Source organism: Filobasidium floriforme (assembly GCF_021052385.1).
Source record: "Filobasidium floriforme strain CBS 6241 chromosome Unknown HD553scaffold_1, whole genome shotgun sequence".
Taxonomy (NCBI): Eukaryota; Fungi; Basidiomycota; class Tremellomycetes; order Filobasidiales; family Filobasidiaceae; genus Filobasidium; species Filobasidium floriforme.
Window position 1 is genome coordinate 1125052 of NW_025763622.1, and position 21477 is coordinate 1146528.

General features: G+C 54.1%; 6 protein-coding genes across 6 annotated transcripts; 4 read left to right on the top strand and 2 right to left on the bottom strand.

Moving 5' to 3' along the window:
* Positions 1 to 3243: 3243 nt before the first annotated feature.
* HD553DRAFT_10274 (RlpA-like double-psi beta-barrel-protein domain-containing protein-containing protein) lies at positions 3244 to 4859 on the top strand. Its single transcript, XM_046176382.1, has 3 exons — positions 3244 to 3832; positions 3908 to 4505; positions 4576 to 4859. The coding sequence occupies exons 1-3, from the start codon at positions 3458 to 3460 to the stop codon at positions 4686 to 4688; spliced, it is 1086 nt and encodes a 361-aa protein (XP_046040247.1). The 5' UTR covers positions 3244 to 3457; the 3' UTR covers positions 4689 to 4859.
* Positions 4860 to 5559: 700 nt separating this feature from the next.
* Positions 5560 to 7007, bottom strand: HD553DRAFT_10287 (uncharacterized protein). The gene is made up of 3 exons (XM_046176384.1): positions 6349 to 7007; positions 5868 to 6263; positions 5560 to 5800 (listed from the first exon to the last, which is right to left on the bottom strand). The coding sequence occupies exons 1-3, from the start codon at positions 6859 to 6861 to the stop codon at positions 5741 to 5743; spliced, it is 969 nt and encodes a 322-aa protein (XP_046040248.1). The 5' UTR covers positions 6862 to 7007; the 3' UTR covers positions 5560 to 5740.
* A 1006-nt stretch (positions 7008 to 8013) lies between these two features.
* Positions 8014 to 9757, top strand: HD553DRAFT_302878 (uncharacterized protein). The gene is made up of 4 exons (XM_046178805.1): positions 8014 to 8147; positions 8207 to 8855; positions 8917 to 9247; positions 9304 to 9757. The coding sequence occupies exons 1-4, from the start codon at positions 8136 to 8138 to the stop codon at positions 9485 to 9487; spliced, it is 1176 nt and encodes a 391-aa protein (XP_046040249.1). The 5' UTR covers positions 8014 to 8135; the 3' UTR covers positions 9488 to 9757.
* Positions 9758 to 12764: 3007 nt separating this feature from the next.
* HD553DRAFT_266690 (ergosterol biosynthesis ERG4/ERG24) lies at positions 12765 to 14623 on the top strand (the record flags this gene model as incomplete). Its single annotated transcript, XM_046177496.1, has 7 exons — positions 12765 to 13197; positions 13285 to 13502; positions 13570 to 13794; positions 13858 to 14098; positions 14170 to 14243; positions 14324 to 14349; positions 14425 to 14623. 7 exons carry the CDS (start codon positions 12765 to 12767, stop codon positions 14621 to 14623), a joined length of 1416 nt encoding a protein of 471 aa, XP_046040250.1.
* Positions 14624 to 15302: 679 nt separating this feature from the next.
* Positions 15303 to 18628, top strand: HD553DRAFT_10357 (uncharacterized protein). Its single transcript, XM_046176390.1, has 3 exons — positions 15303 to 16629; positions 16703 to 17166; positions 17242 to 18628. The coding sequence occupies exons 1-3, from the start codon at positions 15697 to 15699 to the stop codon at positions 18407 to 18409; spliced, it is 2565 nt and encodes an 854-aa protein (XP_046040251.1). The 5' UTR covers positions 15303 to 15696; the 3' UTR covers positions 18410 to 18628.
* HD553DRAFT_266487 (Endonuclease/exonuclease/phosphatase) lies at positions 18541 to 21402 on the bottom strand (the record flags this gene model as incomplete). The annotated part of the gene is made up of 8 exons (XM_046177487.1): positions 18541 to 18778; positions 18852 to 19300; positions 19364 to 19391; positions 19475 to 19712; positions 19785 to 20006; positions 20074 to 20152; positions 20213 to 20261; positions 20339 to 21402. 8 exons carry the CDS (start codon positions 21400 to 21402, stop codon positions 18541 to 18543), a joined length of 2367 nt encoding a protein of 788 aa, XP_046040252.1.
* Between the last annotated feature and the right edge of the window lie 75 nt (positions 21403 to 21477).

Consider the following 21477-nt stretch of genomic DNA (forward strand, 5'->3'; position numbering starts at 1 on the left):
TACATGTCGGGGTTGCAATAAGGTAGAATTGTAATAAGGTAGTATCGTAATGTTATTGTGAATACACCAGCACATACGTTGTCGGTATGCCAATCTGCGTCGCACCATAATTAAAACAGACGCAGCTCTTAAGCGAGCGCCGAGATAATGAGGAGGGCAGTTGGTCATCTATATGACAGCGGATACGAACCAGACCATACTTAACAAGTAGTGATTGCGAGCTTTCACGACATGAGGTATCACGTCGATGAATCCTTGTTGCATGCAACGATTCCGCCTATAACAAGTAGACGTAGCTTTGAGCAGCTAGATATCAGCACCTAGCTGTGCGCGATAAACAACGTCTTGGTTTCAGTGGCGTGACGAAGTGCACCCTGCCGGCTCGTCGTCAGATTGGCCCAATGCAGGTTGAATGGACTTTGCCATTGAGCGCTTCCACCGGTATTAGGATCGTGTACCTTAAGCAACACTATCTGAGAAGAGTATCCTGGTCGTGAGAAGACCATTGGGTGGGCCCGACTTGTTATGCACTCCATTTGTGTGGTAATCTCATCCAGCAAGTTGTTTTGCAGATCGACTGTTCAAAGTCGATAGACGCCTCCTGTAAAGGTAAACGACCAGCGTGTTCCTACGTCACCTCAATTGGCGTGCTCAATGAGATGTCGAGAACGCATGTGCACCCGTTCTCGTTACATATCCTATCGCCGTCGACCCGCATTCGCCTTGCGCTGCTGGAATCCGGATGCTCCCTCAGGATTAGCACTCCCTTGACCTCGACTTGTTTCCAAGCTTGACTGACACGGGATGCATCGAGTAATTCAGGCTATACGGACCGACCTGAGAAAAACCGTCCCGTACTGAGCAGTAGCGGGAACATCAGGCAGGAAGGGTAGGTTGTCGGGTCTTCAAGGCCATGCTCTACACATATACGAGACTTCATCCAGAGAATGACCAGGTGTGGTCATGGTGGAAACGAGCTGCGACTCACGACTACCCCGCTGCTCGACTTGTGTCTTGTGGTAGGGTCATTCAATCGATTTTCAAGCCGGTCCGTCGCGTCTTCGCGTTTCCGATGCAGCGAACGACGTGCCCGAGCTGCAGTCGACGAGAGCTATCATGCCGACTTTCGAGCGTATGGATGATGGTGCTTCCAAGGCTGATACTACGGCTGGAGTTTTCGAGAGTGCTGCAAGATACGAGCCTGGAGAAGGGCGAGTAACGAGATCCACCGGTCCTCAGAATGAGGGAAGCCTGGTCAAAACTGCGATATCGGGTTGCCAGGATACCCGGCCTTCATCGACTCCAACCATTTCAAAGGGTTCGAATCTCAGCTCCACCGTCGTCATGCTTAGCACAGCAGAAGCAGGGTACTGCTAATCCCGCCAAATTGACGAGCCATCTAACCTCTACGGTATCGCCCTTCATTTCGTTCCTCGCAATGATTACGATGTGAACCGAAATGACGAACGGTTCAAGTAGAATCTAGGCCCGCCAGGAGGTAAACATGCCGAGAAGGTTCAAGTAGAATCTAGGTCACACGGATGGGTTGATGACGAAGTGAGTTCAAGTAGCATCTAGGACACCGGAAAGTGCGGCAGCCGAACGTTGACGATGTCATGTGCTGTGATGAAAAGGGGACGTGTAACCGTGTGATCCCGAGAGAGATCGTCGATGACCGCCATGACCGCCATGACCGTTTGCATGCGACTCGGTTCGTGTAGATGTGAATGACAGAACCAGGACGTCTCTCGGGGAAGGCGTTTCATCGCTGGGGGGTCGTTCATTCAACATCTACCTTTCGCTTGCGCGAATAACAACAAGGAGATGACGGCGTCGGACGGGCAGGATGACGACAAAAGAGACGTTTGAACTTGTTTTCATGGCGAGACAAGGCTCTCAAATCCCGGACGTACAATCGGAATCGAGGTGGACATCGAGTGTTTCATGTCGAAACCGCATTGTCCTTGAGGGCAGCGGGGAGGAAGCATTTCTCTCTTTTGTTTCGGACAATGTAGAAAGTAGGTTGACCGACGATCTACCAGAATATCCCCCGAGCCCGATCGATTCTCGCTTGTCCCCCACGCGGGATTCCCGGATCCAGCCGTTTGGTCAGTACCCCAGAAATCGCCTCTTAGCGCACCCTCTATTTTTCCCCGCGCGACATGGAATCGTACGCAGAGAGAAAGGTATTTCCGGTAGGCCGGTCAATCGTCGAGGACGTCGTAGGTCGAGCAAGAACGAATACGTCCATGACCCTTGAACTGTAAACAACCTGGGTCCGTCTTCGGACGAGGATGAGGGTACGACCCCGATCGGCCAGGGAAGTGGAGGGGAAGGGACGATCGGGATGACAAGAAGAATCGCGAACGAGACCCCCCTTTGCGCTGGTTGTTGGACGGACATGTTCGTGGTTGTAGTAGCTGGCAAACGATGTGGAGCGCTCCAACTTGCGAAAAAGACGGTTCCGGCTGTAGATTCCATGAGAGGCACGAGGACCCATCTGCATGCGATACAGGGCGAAAGCAGCTGATTCCGAACCTTGCGCGGGTAGATCTTGCCTGGACAAATCTAAAATCGTTTCGAGGGTTTGACCCGAGACTTGAAGCTGACCTTGCGGGCGGTGGTAATGCGCGGCAGCCACTTACGATTGTTACGTTGTTGACAAAGTCGAGGGCAGGAGCAGGGGAGGAACGACAAAGAAAACATTCCGATCGAATCCGCCGACACCGTGCCCTCGGTCATCACCCTCGAAATTTGGGGTTCAAAGCGGTTTTGAAGCCCGACCCGAGCGACTCGAGTCGACAACCCCTTCTCGGTCCTTGTTCCGTTCGGGGTATGGATCAGCTTCGGGGTAGCTACCCCAATGTCTCTGAAGCTTGAATTCCCCTCGATATTGGGATCAGACTCCTCGCATTTTTTTTTTATGGCGACAGCGGCTTTGTTCAACGTGTGTCTGCGTGCGCGTCCGTGCCCAGTGACCCCCGATCGTCCGTCCGTGCCCTGAGTTTCAAACTTGCATCCACCTCCATCCCCTTATTGTCGGTCGGGGTCGGTTCGAGTGCAGCCTCGGCTCGGGTCTCGTAGAGATTGACTGCGCATGGGCTTTTTTACATCATCACCCTCGATTGTTCGTCCACCCCGACCCGCCTTTTTTCATTCGACCTTCTTTGTGGAGGAGGGGGAGAGGTAGCAACGTCGAAATGTATAAGTACAGGCCTCGACATGATCGATTCTTTCCCTTTTCGTTGTGCACAAATCCCTTCTCCTCTCTTCACCAACATTCTCTCGGACTTTCAGCTTCGACAACCACCAACCTCGACACAACCTCACCACCCACTCTACGGGACTCACGGCTCTAAACGTCACACACGACGCCATCAACAAAAACTTAGACTTAGCTCTTAGCTCGACACTTCCCCACCACCAACTAACCAACAAAACAAAAATCACCAACAAAATGTTCTCCAAGACCGCTGTTGTTGCCTTCGCCGCCTTGGCCGGTTCCGTCTCGGCCGCTCCCATCGAGATCAGCGCCAACGTCGCCGACCCCGCTTCGATCGACGTCGCTGCCCCCGCCGGTTGGGCTTCGGGTTACCTCGAGGACTACGAGACCTTCCGAGTCCGATACATCGCCGTTGGCTGTGACTACCACGTCGGTCAGCCCGCTGGTTCCAGCAAGGCCGAGTACTACGAGACTTGCTGCCACCCCATCTTGGCCAACCAGACCTTGGCCGAGGTCAGGCCCGCCTACTGTCTCCCCTCGGACTCTGTCAGTGCCGAGATCGAGTCGATCGTCGCTACCGCCACTTGGGTCAAGGAGGCCGCCGTCACCGTGAGTCTCCCGAGCTCGCGTTTCATGTCGACGCGCGCAAGATCTTGATTTACTGAAACGCGTTGCTTCTCGTAGGAGTTCGTCGGTGCCGCTTCCTCGGTCGCTGCTGGTGTTGCCAACATCACCTCGGCTGCTGGCGAGAACTTGAGCTCGGTCACCTACACCGACGCCAAGGAGACCGCCACCTTGGCCGTTCTCACCGGTTCCAACGCCCCTGCTGCCACCGCTGCCCCTGCCGCCGCCTCGAGCTCTACGCAGGAGGCCGTCGCTTCGTCCTCTTCCACCGAGGAGGCCGCTTCCTCGACCTACGAGGCTCCCGCTTCGACTTCGTCCACCTACGAGGCCCCCACCTCGACCTCGGTCTACGTCGCTCCTACCCCTACTTCCACCTACGTTGCTCCCACCACCTCCGAGGCCCCTGCTCCTGCTGCCACCACCGCCGAGACCCAGAACACTGCCTCGACCGGAGGTGACGTTCACTACGGCCAGGCTACTTTCTTCTATCAAAATGGAGTTTCTGGCGCCTGCGGACAGGTGAACTCGGACAGCACTCCTCTCGTCGCTCTTCCCGCACAATATTGGTCTTGGAACGGAGGGGCCAGCCCCAGTAAATATTGTGGGCAATACATTCAGGTCACCCGAGGAGACAGGAGCGTCAACGCTTTGGTTGCTGGTGAGTTGCGCTCGAGACAAAAACAACGCGCCATAACAATTCACTAACCGCGCAAACATCCACCCCTTAGATCTCTGCCCCAGCTGCGTCGGTGCCGACTCCATCGACCTCTCCTCCGGTGCCTTCAACCAGATCGCTTCTCCCGATGAAGGCTCGGTCTCCATCTCCTGGAAGTTCATCTAAGCCATTCGACACCTCCCACCGAATGCAACTCTTCCCCCCCTCAAAAGGCAACTCTTAACGACCCTTGACGATGCTGGCATCACCACGCTCTTTCAATCCTATCATCTTTCATAAATACTTTTTGGGTCTCTAGGGGTTTTGCTGTATCCATACGAAAATATCCTCATAAATCATGCGCAACGACTTAAGAGTGAAAGTTCATCGTTTCCTGTTGTGCCTTCAATAAACTGACAAAAGGTAACGGCGTTCGATGACGCTCGTTCGTGACATGCCGGGCTGACAATGTGCCCCTCGACTACTTCCAACAAATCCCCACGTCCAAAAAAAAAAAACCAATCGACTTATTTAGCGGAGCCCGTCACCTCCGCCTCCGATAGGATTTTGGGAAGGTTCGGGAGCACTCGCGAGCCGTCCTTGTAAAAACAGTCGATAATTCCCTTCTCGAAATCAGCGCCGATGACGGCGAGGTTGGCCTTGTTGAGAGTGACAAGTTTTCTTCCCGCTCGCTTTCGTGCATCTCTTTGAGTAGATATGATCCCCGTCTCAAAGCCGGAAGGCCATCGCAGGCTGATGCCATGATCTTCGATCTGGCGAAATCGATCGTAGTTCCAAATTGAGGTGTCGTAGCCATCGCGCAAGAGGTTCAAACGACGCATGATCTCGGATCCACGATGTGCGAGCGATTTCTTCACGATATCCCTCAGCGTGTCGTTCGTGAACAAGTCGTATTTCCGGTCGATAGGATCTTTCAAATCAAGAGCTCGTAGACCGTCTTGAGGTGGCTGCGAAGACGATCCACTCAACGAAGAAGAACCATTGGACGTATAGTAGTGATTCTCACCTTCCTGAGCGACCTCAGACGTTCGTTTTCCCTCGCCGCGTAAACGTCCAGATCGTTCGCCTTGCGTTTCATCTTGGTCTTCACCATTGCCATGTTTCGCACCTTCGCTACCTGTCGAAGCGGCGTGTACGTCGATGTCGCAGCAACGTTTATTATGCGGTTACCCCTCTTACCGTCAGTCCCTTGTGCTCCCCGTCCTCGATGATCCTCCCTAAAGCGACCGATGTCTTCTCTCCCGCCACCTGGTATATACTCCTCCCGTCGGGGTATACTGTACAGTGCGAAGGCACTCGTTGTCAACGATCCGCTAGGGCCGCATTGCGTTGACCGAAACTTACAGGTCGTCCTCTTGGTAACAATTGCAAGTTGTGCATCTTCGATCGCTTCATCGTTTCTCCTTTATAGGTGACAGTTTCCGCCCAGTAAGCCGCGATCATGGTCTGAACGATCGTTCGGCTGCCGTCAATCGAGGTCTCGTGTGGCAAAGGCCGATGGGGAAGACGACCTAGTTCCAGCGCTTGATCGATCACAGCCGTCATCTGATCACATCGTAGTGCCTCGCCCGTCTCCATCTCGCGCTGCCTCAAAACGTTCAATTGATAACCGGTCAAGCCGACCGGCATTGAACCTTTTCGCGGGACGACCTTTTGAAGATAGAGGTTTGGTTGAGGTACTCCGCGCGTGTATCCTCCGGTTGCCAATCGATATACCAAGTCCATCACCGCACACTGTATCTGTAGCATGACGCAATGAGTGTTTGTTGATGCTGCGCTTCATACCAAACCGTCATTCACGGGTCACATGTCACGGTCAACTCACTTGTGCGTTTGCCCAATCCTTCGGTGTCGTCTGTATGCGTTTCGTCTCCTTCAATCTCCCGACGCAGCAGTGTGTCATCGGAATGATTATTTGAATAAGTTTACCCTTGTCGGCCGCGGATCCCCCGTAAACGAGATAAAAGGCTATAAAGGCGCTGGAGGGGGGAAAATCACCATCCGAATTCTGAATACCGTCGATGTCCATCTTGGCGACCAGCTTCTCCACCCGTCGAGTTGTACCTTCAACTTCTTCCAACGCGCTCAAGGTCTTCGCTTTGACATGGCTACCAACGAGCACGGTTAAGCTAGGTGCATTCTCTCGCATTCCTCTCTCGAACAGGCGGTAGCAGACCTCCTGCGCAGCGATTGCTTCCATCAAGCTGACGGAGCTATCTTGGGCGCCGGCGATGCTGGTTTTGTTGTGGGCGGTATTGTCGGCGCTGGCATCGTAGAGGAAACGATCTCGTGGTTGAGACGGGCAAGCGTAAGGAATGGGTGTTTCAATCGGCATCATGTCGCGGACACATAATCCGGCCAGGGCTGTTCCCAACTGTGTTCGCAAGCTTGTAGCGGTGTAGGTGTTGCCATCTAGAAGACGTCGATTTGGTACGAAGCTCTTCGAGGGAGGTGGGTTGTGAGCAATGATGTGAACACGAGCAGAAAGATCCCCGCTGTGGAGCTGAACCTTCTTGGCGATGTCCGGATGAAGCGCCGCGCAGAGAGCTGAATGTACTCGGTCAGGGCGTGCGTTGGGAGCGGGAGGGAGGGTCAGGAGATCGAGCAGTTCTTCTCTCTCCTGTGGGTCGAGAACGCTTGTGATAGCCTCGAGCAGGGCGAAACCGTTGCGAGCGCGAGGTGTTTCCTGATATGTCGGTATGTAATGCTTCTCGTGCTCCATAGCTCGCTTGATGCCTTCGCTTGTCATGCGTTCGCCAGGGATGTTGTCTTTGCTCCCGGCATCGCAGGTGCTGTCGTCGCTCCCCGCATCACAGGAGATATCGTGCAGGATTCTTTTCTCTAGACGGTCCGCTATCCGATTCGCTTCCGGGAGGACTGCGTAGCATTTCTCTCTAATCTCTCTGCGTCGCTTCATCCGTTCCCTCCTCTTAATCTCGGCTGCTATGTCATCCTCAGCATCGGGCTCGGCGGACGTACCGATGTCCTCATCCACCTTGAATTCTTCGTCCTCGTCTTCTTCATTGTCAGTTAGTAATAAATATTCATCACTTTAGAGGTACCATCATAAGGATCGATCGTTTCAGCTGGAGGGTAAAGCGGATCCTAGCAGATGGCAGAAGCAACTTACTCGTCCACTAAAAGCCTGGAACTTGAACCCTCGCCCTCGCCTCTCGACGGCTGAACAACCTGCTTCCATGTCTCGCTGTTGTTGTTGTCAAAAAAGAGAGGTGCCAGAGCCGCTGGGTCTCATCTGCCAAGATCGAGTAACGCATTCTCCGCTTGGTTAAGATTGGCGTTTGGTGGAGCAGTTTGAGGTGCGCAAGGGGAAGTACGAGAGGATCGAGAGGAAGCGGCGAGAGTCAAGGACACTTTCACGAACGAAGATGCGGCGGCGTTGGTCGCAGGCCGGAGGCGAAGGGAATAATAATGGAGACGCGGCGAGGTTGGTCGGGGATCGGAGAACTGCCTGACGCCTAATTGCGGGCGGATGCAAAAGAGTCCCGCGATCACCTATCGATAATATCGCTCAACCCATACCGATCTACCTGTGCTTGTCTCTGTCTTGTAAAATAGCTCGCACTGTCATCTTGACTGGCGGGTCTCTATCTGATGTCACAATCGGTAAGCAGGCATTGAGCTTGTGTCCTCGTAACTTCGCTGACCGCGCATCGGTTGTACAGTCGTCGCCTTTGGGTACATCGCCATCGCGTACTGGAAGAATGTCGCAATATGATTCAACACCTCCCACTTCTTCCGACTTTCCTCTGGTGTCTGCACCATGTGGTGACACGAAAGCCAGCGAAGGGAAAAGGGCACTCGTAAACTCCATCACGGGGCCACAGCTGGTCAATCCCATCAAGACCAAGCTAATTCAAGGCTTTACCGTCGATTCCATCTCGACCTGGCCTCCGATCATCTGGGAAATCATAATGAAGGTTCCCGAAGAGACGAGGAAGAGAGCCTTTCGGCATTCAACGATCGATCGGATCGATAACTACGAAAAATTGGAGTGGATAGGAGACAAATTCATCAGTGCGGCTGTGTCTCACGTGATACAGGAAAATCACGCCGACAAGCACCTGGCGTTCCAGAACGTCGTCTTCGACTTTTGCAAATGCCATTCTACGATGAATGCGATTTGTCGCAGCTTAGGAATTGACCAAGTCATCGACATCGATAGACGAGGCGGATTGTCAGACAGGGTATGTGAGGACGTATTCGAGGCGATTGCCGGGGCAATCTTTCTGGAACTGGGGTATGAGACGCTGATGGTCTACGTGGAAGCGATCTATAAACCGGTGCTCGCAGTCCTGCGTCGACAGTTGGAAGGTGAGGGACGAAATCAACCAGTCAGGAGTGTCCAAGACTGAAGCGTCATCCAATCTTTCAGTTTCCGGATGGGAGGAGGCGTCTCTGTTGAGTCATGCAGGGCGTCGGGGTTACGCAACGCCAGCCTCAATGGATTTCTTAAGGAAGCTCAGAGAGCTCTGCTCCAGGCACAAGTGGACGGTCGAGATCATCGACCCGAACGAGTTGGAGAACCCCAATCCCAATGAAGAATGCTGGGCTCAGCATATTGTGGTCAACGGGCACGAGAAGGCTACCGGTCGAGCCCGTAACAAGCGCATGGCCCGCAACGATGCCGCTCAGCAACTGTATGAGAGACTCAAAGACTCCAAGCTCAGCAGTGAGGACGTTGAGGATCCGCCCACAGGACGGCCGTGAGTATAAACCTGATTATGATGATTAAAAGTCCACTAATCGCATCGTCCACCAGCTCCGAAGCGTCATTGACTCCCAAAGCTGTCGGAATCGATGCCTTGGACCCCCACGTCAATGATCACAGCAAAGATGTCGCTACCAAGCGTTGCCTGACTACTGGAGCGCGGGAGGATTCTCAAGAACGGCCCTCCAAGCATGCCCGTTTGGACATTGACAGAGGCCTTGTCCGGCTTTCTTGAACTCAACCTACAATCTATATTTGATCTTGAATCACTATCAATAGAAGCAGCATCGGCTTAACGACATAGACACGCTACCGGGAATCCCAACGAGCCTATCAACGAAATTACGAGTTTAGTTCATGTCTCACCTTTGTACATATATATTTCACGACATTCACGATCGGGATCCTGATAAACGAAGATACGATACCATCACGGTACCGAATTTGCGGGGATTTGACCAGTCTTGCGGCGACTTGCCCATCTTCTTCATCAAGTCGCAAGTCGACCCGCCTTTGTGCACTCGCGCATTTGTTCTCTTGATCTCTTGCAGCTCTTCTGAGGACGAAAAGCGTTGAGGCGGGGACCAGCAATACAGAATACAAAGTACAATAATCCCGTCACACGGACGTCCAAAATAGTCTCCCGATGTCCGCGCGTCACCCTCGCTCTCCCAACGCATCCTTGGCCTGTATTGAGCCTTTCATTGACAATCGATTACATCCAGCCTGACACCGATCCATACTTTGCAAAGCCTGGAGCAAAGTAACATACAAATCAGGATGTACAGATCAAGAGCTGCCGTAACGGGGACCAACGAGGTGAGTTCAGCCCAGCTCAACGGTATTTCAAGGCGACCATAATTGATAATCATTCCATACTCTGTGGATGACAGACCCCCTTGCCCAACCGACGATGGGGACCTGTTCAGGATGATTCGCAGCCTCCTCCTCCTCCTCCACCATCAGGAGGTGGCTACGGTTACGACTACTCGGGTGGAGCACCAGACAGGGGTCGAGATCAGCAGCCGCGAGGAGAAGAGCCAGGTAAGTCCAAGTTGTGTCGAAATCGCCACATACAGTTGAAGTCTGACGGAATGTCTTCTCGCCCAATCTCAGCCCCCGGCGAACCTCGAAAACGTCGATCTCGATGGGGTGACGCTACAGAAAAGGTCAACATGCCCGGTCTCCCTACGGCCGTGACGGGCAACGTCTCCCAGACCGAGCTGGACAACTATGCCATTCACATCCGTCTTGAAGAGATCAACCGCAAGCTCAACACCGGCGACATCGTACCTCCCGAAAGGATGCGATCTCCCTCGCCACCTCCCATGTACGACTCGCAAGGTCGAAGGACCAATACGCGGGACGTGAGGTACAGGAAAAAGCTCGAGGACGAACGGGTCCGTCTGGTGGACAAGGCCATCAAGGCCGACCCCAACTTCAAACCCCCTGCCGAGTACACGTTCCACAAGCGAAACAACCGACCTCAGGAAAAGGTCTACATCCCGGCCAAAGAGTTCCCCGAGATCAACTTTTTCGGTCTGCTCGTCGGACCCCGTGGGAACAGTTTGAAGGGGATGGAGAACGCTTCGGGTGCTAAGATCAGCATTCGAGGTAAGGGGAGTGTCAAGCCGGGAAAGGAGAGGAACGACCAGTTTGCGAGCGACGAGCACGACGAGCTGCATTGTCTGGTCATGGGAGACACGCAGGAAAAGGTCGACAAGTGTGTCAAGCTGATCAACACCGTCATTGAGACCGTGAGTCGCAGGTGTTCCGATTCGGTTGTATGCGACACTGACATGTACATGTTCCTGAACCCACGCTTCTGCAGGCCGCCTCGACCCCAGAAGGCCAGAACGACCACAAGCGAAACCAGTTGCGAGAACTCGCCTCGCTGAACGGTACTTTGCGAGACGACGAGAACCAGCTGTGTCAGAACTGTGGTGAAAAGGGTCACCGAAAATACGAATGTCCCCAGGCGAGGTCGTTTACCGCCAACATTATCTGTCGAGCGTGTGGAAACGGTGAGCCACCATCGTTGCCGGTATTTCATTACCGTACCGTTCTGAATCATCCGATTGTTTTCTTCGTTGCACAGCCGGTCACATGGCACGGGATTGTTTCCAGCGAAACGGACCTCCAGGCAACCAATTCGGCGGACCTCCCGGAATCGGAGGTGCACCCGGGGCGCCCAAGTCTGCTTTCGACAGCGAATATGCCAACTTGATGGCCGAGCTCGGAGAAGGTGGTGCGGTCTCGTCGTCAGGTCCTGCCGTTGGTATGATCACCAACGGTGCGGCTGCCGATGGAGCACCTGCGGCGCCCAAGGTGCCTCCCTGGAGGGTTCCGGAGAACTGGTTCAGTAACAGTGAGTTTCGAATCACCTCGGAAGGATATAGAACGAGTATCATATGCTGAAGTCCGATCCGAATTCATTTGCGTTAGACCCCAACCGAGGTCCGCATATGGGCGGTGGTGGTGGATACGGTGGCCACATGGGAGGAGGCTTCCAAGGTGGTTACCAGCAACATCAGCAGGGCGGTTACGGTGGTGGCGGCTACCAGCAGCAGCAACAAGCCGGTGGATACCCGCAAGGACAGGCTGCTGCGGGATACGGCGCCGCTGCTCCGGCAGGATACGACGCCAACGCCGCTGCAGCTGCTTATGGTGCTCAGGGCTACGATGCGAACGCTGCTGCGGCATGGGCTGCGCAGGGTTACGGGTCATATGGTCAACAATCATCTGGAATGGATCCCAACGCATATGCGGCGTGAGTCTTGAGGCACGCCAAGTAGAGTTGCATGAGACCAGAAATTGACCGCCGTATCATCTCTGCAGGTACTACGCTTCTCTTCAACAGCAACAACAGCAGCAACCGCCTGCCGTCTGAGGTGGCGCTGGGCATACTGACATATCGGGATTCGACTAACGGCTGACCTCGCTCGTGTCGTCTGGACTAACGCCAAGACTAACTGGAAACAACTCACCCTCTCTATTCGACATGCAGCAAGACCCGATCCGGCGACCCCTCAACTATTCTTTCGCTCTCAGACATAGCCTTTCCAAGGTTTCTGGGCCAACAAGAAGGCCGTTATCCCTAACCATCCTTGTACAACCAAAAATTCGCGTTTCTTACCTTTTCCCGCGCGGTGTCCCTGATTAACATTCTGATCCCTGACTGCTTGTCGTTGTGTATGGGCAACGCTGATTCTCTTGTTCTTTCTACTGACTCTACGGAGGAGGGGAATTGGAAGGGGAGAGCGGCGTGCGATGTAGCTGCTGGTTATCGTTATCGGATGTTGTATCTCGTACGATTGAGCTCATCGATCGATCGTACCACTCGACCTTCCTCGCGCGAGGACTGCAACCCTTACCTCGACGAAAACAAAAGCGAGATACAAACTTTCAGTGATCACCTTGGACTTTGACCGCTTTCGAGCTTTTACCTTCTACCGTTGACACCGTTAGCACTCTTGAACGTCTCGCCGGAGATGATTGCTCGCCAGCCCGTAATGAGCGTCCTCGATACGCCGCCCCAGGACGAGGTCGTCACGACCATCACCGCGACCACCCATGTGGAACTGCCACTCCACCCCAAGAAACCGACTTATGATGAGCTCAACCCCAAGTCTTCCCCTACCGAGTTCTTGGGACCTTGGGGAACCTTGGCAGTGACTCTGCTCACGCCGCTATTCTGTAACCTGCTCTTCATCGGGTGTAACGAACGGACAGGATGTCCTCCTTCCTGGAACCGCGCAGAGGGGAGGCTCGAATTCAGTCGATACGACTTTAGCCTGATGGTCGACAAGTTGTTCGACAGCAAGGCCTTCTTGGTCTACATAGGATGGTACACGTACATGGTCCTCTGTTGGGCTTACATTCCTGGTGACTGGGTCGAGGGGACCTTGATGCGGAACGGAAAGAAGCAAATGTACAAGATTAACGGTGAGTTCAAGAAGGCATCAGGCTTGTCTGATCATATACGAATAGTAGCGATATGCGGCTGATCTCTCTTTGTATATTGACCATCAGCCTTTTCAACTTTGCTGCTCACTGCCGGCTTCATGGTCATCCCCATGTCCACGTCGAAAGGCCAGGAAGGTCTCTCTTGGCTGTACGATCACTGGCTCGGTCTCGTCAACGCCTCGATCTTGATGGCAGTCTTCCAGTCTGTCTGGGTGTACTCTTGGAGCTTCCAATCTGGAGAACTGCTCGCCAAGGGCGGAAACAGTGGAGTCTTCATCTACGATGTAGGTGCTGGATTCACCTTGATGCGAGAGAGACATCTCGAGTCTGATACTGCGCGATGGCGAACAGTTCTTCATGGGTCGACCGCTCAATCCTACTCCTCCCGGCTACCCCGAGTTCGACATCAAGCAATTCAACGAGCTCCGACCCGGTCTCATCCTCTGGCTCGTACTCAATGTCGCTTGTTTGTGCGAGCAGAGCATCAGGCTCGGAGGACTCGCCAACGTCACCGCTAGCATGTGGTTGGTCTTTGTCATGCAATCCCTCTATGTTGTCGATGCCGTTTACAACGAAGTACGTTTGATGTCATTTTCGGCACTCTCATGCCTCGCTCAAGTTATCTCGCTCTCAACCCAGACCTCGGTATTGACCACGATGGACATCACGACGGACGGGTTCGGGTTCATGCTCGCCATCGGTGACCTCGCCTGGGTTCCGTTCACCTACACCTTGCAAGCTCGTTATCTGGCTTTCAACCCGGTCCGATTGTCTGCATTGAGCGTGATCGGAATCATCGCCACCGAGGCTACCGGGTATTACATTTTCAGGTCTAGTAACTGGGAGAAGGACGCTTTTAGAAGCGGGAGAAACCCGAGGAGTGAGTGATGGCTGGGGTTGGCGCAGTCAGGCCGTGAGAATGGAAAAGTTGATCTAGGGTGGATGGTATAGATCTCGATTTCATTGCCACCAAGAGAGGAACCAAGCTCTTGACCTCGGGTTGGTGGGGACGATCCCGACACCCTGTAAGCCTGACGCAGACCTCTCGAGGCAGAGACACGGTCAAGCTTATCTAACATGATGTTTCTTCTTCATGATCGCTCAGAACTACTTCGGCGACTGGCTCATGGCGTAAGTGTCGCCAAGCACAAATCGCCCTTTTCCCTGACATTCCCGCTAATGTTGAACCATTCGTTGCATCCTCAGCCTGGCCTGGTGTCTGCCTACCGGCCTTAACACCCCGATCACCTACTTTTACCTCGTGTTCTTCGTCATCCTCCTCTTGCACCGTCAGATCCGGGACGACGAGGCGTGCAAGGAAAAGTACGGGTCGGATTGGGATAGGTATTGCGAGAAGGTGCCTTATAGGATCATCCCTTATGTGGTGAGTTCGCGTTCGGTGTAGTCGAATCGTGGGAAACTAGGCTGATTGTTCACGTTGTTTTCTGCGTATCAGTACTGAGCTGGTCGACGGGGAGAAAGATAGTATGACGAACGAGGATAGGATCGCTTGGTGCGAGCCAGCAAGGTGGTCAGGAGAAGTGAATCTCGGCCAGGTAGACGAAGACGCGAAGACAGGACGTGATGCGCCTGACAGCGTATATGAACATAATATGAAAGTCTAATCTGTCTTGATTCCCCACGTTGCACTTTTTGCGGCACATCAGTCCGAGGACGACGAGCAAGATTCCAGTCGGCCTCCGCTCCGTGCCTTTGATTCGATTCTGATCTGTTTACAGTGTGTTAGAACGTCGATGTTGTTGTTGTGACCGGATGAAAAGTTTCCTTCCGCCAAAAGAAGTTTGGGGTTGTCACTCTGATTGTCGTAAATTGCGAGAAAGTCCCCTATCGACTAGCACAGTTTGATCTTGAAGACTCTAGCTTTGCCTGCCAGTGTGCTCTCCGGAGGTCATGCTAATCGGAAGCTTGTCGCTCGTTGTTACCCTATCGGTCGATCAATACGAAAGAGGGTTATTGATGTTTGATGAGGCAAGCGCGCTATCCTTGTTTGTTAGAGATCTAGGGAAGAGCAGCCAGAGAGCAGATCTGTCTTAACTATCTACCTCATACCCTGACCGTATTCTCGAACACAGCATCGTCTTACTACTATCAATCTCCTCTTCTACACATCTAGAGCCTGGTGCTCAACATACAAGGGAAACGCAGTCCCGACCTGGTGCACGGACCCTCTTCCTTTCTTTCCCCATCGAGGACGCACAGACGAGACGCGATCCTTCCTGCTCTTCTCCCCTTGATCAGATCTCAGACGGTCAAAGGGGTACGAGCACATCAGCAAGAACATAGCACAGCATCATCGTCAATCGAACGATACTTTTAGCCCCCAACCACGGAGGAGAGACGGCAGTAGCAGTATAAGCCTTCAGCGATCAATATCGCCTACCAGTCATCGACAGACCGGCGGACACCAACTTTGACCATCAAGGCTCGCTCCGGCCTGTACATGCTATCGCCTTGACGATGTCTGGCTACAGACCTTCCCCACCGCCCGTCAGGACACACAATCTCAATCCACCTCCCAAACGATCTCGCACAAAGGACAATGCCTCGCCGACGACCTACAGCTTCAACCCTTCCCCCGTCAAATCCCATCACACGCACCAGTATGCCGGTCAGATCATGTACGATATCCCCGTTCCTGTGTCTCCTTTACCGGAATCGAGCGGGGTCATGGAGAACACGAGCGTCGACGTCGGAGCTATAGGAAGCGTCTCTGCACACCCGTTGATCGTTTCGTCACTAGCAACGGGGACAGAAAGGACGAGGAGCACTTATACCGCTTCGGTCGGGAGCTCAGAGAGGAAGACGGGCAACGCTTTAGCCTATACGCAATCCCGTTCGAACGGTGCTCCGAGGCGACCACCGAGGTCTAGACGGGGGAGTAGGGAGACGGTCGAACGAGCCACGTTGAGCAGGAACGAATCGTATGTCACTACAGCCGGGACCGGAAGCGGTTCTGGAGCAGGGACGTATGGGTCGGGCGGCAGAGAGACCTTGTCAGCAAGTACGAGCGGGAGTACGTTGGGCGGAGGATCCAGTCCGATCAAGTCGGCGTACGACCATCGTCAGAGATCGAACACGACCACGCCTACCCCGTCAGGATTGGGCCAGCCCAGGAGGTCGGCGGACATGTCACCGAGTCCGTACTATGATAACCTGCCCGTCCGATCCAAGACTGGACCGACGCCTCCACCACGGTTGCACTCATCGCAAGCTCCGTCCCGGTTGGGCTCGCCCTCACCGAACAGGCAGGGCGAGATGTTCGCCTCGGGAGGTGCGGGGAGCGTAATGAGGGAAGCTCGGGAGGGGTCTTTGTACACGGTCGGGCAGCAGAGCGTGGCGGGGAGTTATGTCCGGAGAGAAGGTGGGGGTGTAGGAAGTCCGAGTCCAGGAGTAAGTGTCGTACCAAACTTGGGCTAAATGTGCAACAGCCAGAGCTGACGTAGAGGACCCCGCATCGACGCAGGACCTTCATACTTTCGCCCATCACTGCCACCTGTTTTACTTCACCTCGAACGCACCAAGCTCGTCCCAAGCTTATATCGATACCACCCTCGCCTCCCTCCCGCCATCACACCGAGCCGCCTACACACGCATACAAAATTCTCTCCGAGCGCAAGCACACTCTCACAACGCCCGACTCCGGCTCTTGGCCTTTCACGTCCTCATTTCGTCCACATCCGTTAACGGTGGGCTGAGCCCGCTGGTGAGACAGGAGATCAGGTCGAAACGCGCGCGAGCTGAGAGAAAGGCCAAGCTCGCCGAGTTTGTGACGAGGTGGTGCACCAAGAGCGCCGTGGGGGTCGAACCGTTCTACAAGGCGTTGTACGTCTGCTTGTTGTTGCAGGGCAAAGGAGAGCGCGGAGTAGGCGGAGCTGGGGGTAAGAGAGTGGTCTGGGAGGTAGATGATGCCGTATTCATCGAGGCTGGGTGAGTTGCAAATGCAACAACCGAATCTAAATGAGATTCGCTGACGGGTCATCTTGACACCATACCATCCTACAGCGGCAAGGACTTTATGAACGAGGCAGTCGCACTTGTTAAGGGTGTCCTCGGTTTCGACGACATCGCCCTGTCCACGCCACCTCGATTGAGGCGTCCAACATTGCCCATGCTACAACCTCGACCGTCTTTTGCCACCAATGCGACTCCACGTTCGTCGTTTTCTGAACAGCCAAGAGGTCACGAAATCGAGAGCCTTTTGCCGCTTGCTTCCGGTGACTCGACCACGTCTGCTACTACGGGTAACCGGACTCGAGCTCCTGCCGACCCTTTTCTCGATCCTTCGAAATCTCCAGACAAGCGATTCGCAGCCCCGGTCATTAAACAAGCTGGCAAGCGTGGCCCAGCACCGCCTGTACCAACACACGGCCGATCGGCTTCGATGAAAGGGCCCGCACCTCCACCGCCGACATCGAGGAATCTGCAAGCGCCTACGCCTCGAATGTTACAAAGTCGAACACCGTCCACAGATACATCGGACGGGCTCTCATCCAATCCATTGAGCCCTACGGTCGAATCGCCTCTCTTGACAGGTCGCTCTGGCGGCGATTCCGACTCGATCGTAACAGGGTTAGAGGAAGCCGCCGAGCGGGAAGATACCCTCGCCAGTCTTGGCAGAGCTAGTAGGGACAAGTTTGCGCTTGCTCGACCCGAGAGGCCGACCAGCGATGCTCGATCATTGTCGACGTCCGAGATTCGCGGGCTGCTAGATGGTACCTCCACGCTGGATCTCAATGCCGAGGTCGCCCTCGATACTGAAGAATTCAACGAGGATGAAGAGGAAGAGGATCTCGCAGCGCCTCGTTTACGGCTCTGGACCTTCCCCGCTCACATCACCGACGGGGAAATCGACGGTCTGCTCAGCGTCTTTCCCAAACATATCACAAAGGCTCAAGGAATGCGCAACATGAGGTTCCCCTTACCCCGTCCGACATCGCTCAAGGCGCTGAAAGCGCACGATGCCGAGATGGGATTGGGTGCAGATAACGATGAGGGCGAAGCCTCTTGGCCATCCGTCATGAATGTCAAGGTCCCACCTGAAGACGCGCATGGGATCGTGGCGCCTGGAACAGGTCGATTATGGCTCGGCGCTTTGCCTCGAGATGCACCATGGCAGAGAGGCTTTTTTGAGAGGTTGTCCAGATGGTTCAAGGGGCTATTCGGAGGTTGACGAACCAGGGCGATTTGAGGACCCTCGCTCACATTAACGCATTTGTATAACGACAAACATTACGATCCGGCCGCATGCTAGTCACACTGTATCATTCGTATCATCTTTTACGATGTTGCGTCCGTTTGGCGTTACTTGTAATCTTCGAAAGCGTCCACTATGCGTTGCATTAGGTCGCCCTCACGCTGGAACCATTCTTTTTCCACTTCTGCTCGGATCGCGGCATAACCTGATGGGTCGATCGATTTGGCCGTAAGCTTGAAGGCCGCCGAGATTGGCCTGTGATCCGATACGGTGGGCTCGTATCGTCGATAGTGTAGGCATTCTACCCGCTCATCTTGCCTAGATTTCCAAAGGATCCTGTCGCACCTGATCGGTCAAGGTCAACAGGGCGGGACAATCAGTAACAAGGCAAGTCTTATCACACTGCTGTTCCACCTACCAGGCAGGGATTCGTTTCTTTTCAGACTGATCGTATTCGGTAGAATTAGGCGTGTACTTATACGTTGGCGCGAATGCTATCGGTGCTTCGTGGAACGATCGTAGTCGGAACGACGTGTTTCCTTTGATCTCTTTGCGCAGTTGATCGTGTTCGAGTAGAAACTCCAGATCGCCGGCATTTACGGTCGAAATGACGTTGTCCCGTCGTTGATCAATCCGGTAATTGAGATCTCCGTTCAGAAAGACGGTCTCGTGATCCAAAATTGCCGAGCCATCGCCTCCATTGACGTAACCTTTGCCCGTGTCCGAGGTTGAGAATACTGCTTTCTCCTCCAGAATTCCCGCGACATCGGCATTTCGAGCTGCCTTGTGGCTCTGCCCTGCGGCCAAGTGCACGTTGATGAAGCAGACCGAACTGTCATCTATTGTCATCCTGGCCACCACGGCCCCCTGGAGTACACACAAGCACGATGAGCTCCATTGGTCGGTTCGTCGCATCCGATCCATACTCACCTTGTTGCCGTACACTCCGCCTATTCCTCTGTTTTCGGGACGGTCAAAAGCATCGAAGACGAGTCAAAACCGCACCGCAAACGACATCAGACGTGGTCCACCGAGACCCACCTCTTAATCGTAGTGATGGCCACGTCTCGCAAGGAGTCCCTCAACGACGATTTCACAAAGACGACCGTCATCAACCCCACCATAGATTCGGCATCAAGCATGGTGTATGCACAATCTGGAGGAGTGTTCATGCGAACGGCCATCTGTAGCTTGTCTTGCCAATCCCGATAAGCTCGCGAGACGCCATCGGTATTACCACGTCCGTCCTGTTTGCTCTTGCTGCCAAACAGCATGGTCTCTGCAATGTTACGCCAAAGAGAGGGATATGAGTAACCTCGACCGACGGCTTGCGCGAAGGCCGAGTACGTACTGGCTGTCAGTTTCCTGTTGTTGAGGTCGATGACCTCTTGCCATCCAAAGACAATGACATCTGGCGTTTCGACCGAAGTAAGGCATTGCTGCAGGAAACTCTGGTTCTCAGGGGAACCTGACAGGTCGCCTGGCTTTGAGCTGTCGATATTCCAAGACGAGATGAGCACTGTCAGGTCTCGGAAACGACAGTATTCCGCTTCACGCTCTTGCATGGCCGTCTCTGTATGATGTGGAAAGTATTGTCAATCGGTCGAAAGTGGCGAGCAGACGGATGATCCAGGCCGTACCGATCCAGTCCACACTAAGTAGACCGTCCCATGCGTGAAGCCCATCTCGCGCCCATGACCAAACAGCATACTTGCCAGACTACAGCGGGGTCAAGTAATCAGCGTGATATCGTAGATCTCTGATAATTATGAAACTCACCTGATCGATCGAATACGGGTCGGCATAGATCCGTTGTATAGGCAACTCACTGCATCAGGTTGAATCAGAGGTTCTAGATTAGAAAGTGGTTTCACCGCACGTGAATGTGACTTAAGAACTACTTACGGATGCGCAACCCATGTGTTAATGGTCGTCCACGGGCTAGTCCTCGTATCATATACGTTTATCGTCCCACCTCTTGTCCCCGCCCAGAGGTAGTCTCCGACATACTCCAGCCCGAGAATGTCGGTCGGCGAAATCTTGAGCACTTGTCGGCAGACCAACGAGTCTCGATCGAAGATGGAAACGTATCCGCCTTCGTGAGCGAGATACACGGACCGCTTGTCAAACGGGTCGACAGTCGCGGCCGTCACAGCGCCGGTCCACTCTGAGGTAAAGGTCGTTTTGCCCGCCGTGTTTCCTGACGTTACACCCGAAGGGTCGTACACTCGCAATGTCGGGCCTCGCAGGGCGCTGTTGGTCGTAGACCTCGCGGCGGGCCCTGAAGCGGTCCACAACTGACCGCCCAACATGGTTGCAAAATTCTGCCTGTCCGCCGTTCTCAAGGTCCGGCAGGGCGCATTCGTCTGTCTTCGCGAGACCTCTTCTCCGCCCGCAAACGGCCCAAAAACGTGCGCCTTGCCGAGTTCGTCGAGGGTGACCATCCACTCGTCGTGCCTGAACACATGCGTGACAGAAGCTGCATGTAGACCTGCTTTGACGTCCGTGATCTCGCCCGTCAAGGTATCGAGCTCGCATATGTGTCCCACATTGGTCCCACACCATAGGTACCTGCCCTCATCGTCTGAAGACGCTGGAGACCGAAACGACATGGCCGTCATCTTGATGTCCTTGCCCTTGCTTTCTATACCAATATGCCTGGGCTCTACTACCAAGATCGGCTTCCCATCTCCCAAAGTCAGGTCAAATACCTTTATCGTGCTACCGCCCGTACATAGTTTGTGCCCCGAGACGGCGAAACAATGCGCATGATGGTGTCCCCCAAGCGAGACGCGCTGGCGGGGTACGAAATCCGGTGCCCGTCGGTTCACCCGGGTTGAGTCTGGATATTCTGCAAGCGCCCGGTTGGCCGAGGATTTCAAGTTCGCGATCCCCCTGCCACCTCCTTGCAGTGCGGCCGAAGCAGCCGGATCGGGCTCGACTACGCCGTCCTCGTCTTCCTCATCCATGAAGTCGTCTTCCGAATCGTATCGATCCAGCGACCGACTCGGTTTCGGCACGACCACCCATGAGGATGCTGCTGA

Excerpts from the sequence above, each read along its gene's own strand:
- HD553DRAFT_302878 (XM_046178805.1), top strand. Across the intron at positions 8,856-8,916 it reads CCTGCGTCGACAGTTGGAAG|TTTCCGGATGGGAGGAGGCG; the intron begins GTGAGGGACGAA and ends CCAATCTTTCAG. Across the intron at positions 9,248-9,303 it reads GATCCGCCCACAGGACGGCC|CTCCGAAGCGTCATTGACTC; the intron begins GTGAGTATAAAC and ends ATCGTCCACCAG.
- HD553DRAFT_10357 (XM_046176390.1), top strand. The coding sequence starts at position 15,697 with ATGTCTGGCTACAGACCTTCCCCACCGCCCGTCAGGACACACAATCTC. Across the intron at positions 16,630-16,702 it reads TAGGAAGTCCGAGTCCAGGA|GACCTTCATACTTTCGCCCA; the intron begins GTAAGTGTCGTA and ends GCATCGACGCAG. Across the intron at positions 17,167-17,241 it reads GCCGTATTCATCGAGGCTGG|CGGCAAGGACTTTATGAACG; the intron begins GTGAGTTGCAAA and ends ACCATCCTACAG.
- HD553DRAFT_10287 (XM_046176384.1), bottom strand. The coding sequence starts at position 6,861 with ATGATGCCGATTGAAACACCCATTCCTTACGCTTGCCCGTCTCAACCA. Across the intron at positions 6,264-6,348 it reads AGGATTGGGCAAACGCACAA|ATACAGTGTGCGGTGATGGA; the intron begins GTGAGTTGACCG and ends GTCATGCTACAG. Across the intron at positions 5,801-5,867 it reads TGTTACCAAGAGGACGACCT|TATACCCCGACGGGAGGAGT; the intron begins GTAAGTTTCGGT and ends CGCACTGTACAG.
- HD553DRAFT_10274 (XM_046176382.1), top strand. The coding sequence starts at position 3,458 with ATGTTCTCCAAGACCGCTGTTGTTGCCTTCGCCGCCTTGGCCGGTTCC. Across the intron at positions 3,833-3,907 it reads TCAAGGAGGCCGCCGTCACC|GAGTTCGTCGGTGCCGCTTC; the intron begins GTGAGTCTCCCG and ends TGCTTCTCGTAG. Across the intron at positions 4,506-4,575 it reads CGTCAACGCTTTGGTTGCTG|ATCTCTGCCCCAGCTGCGTC; the intron begins GTGAGTTGCGCT and ends TCCACCCCTTAG.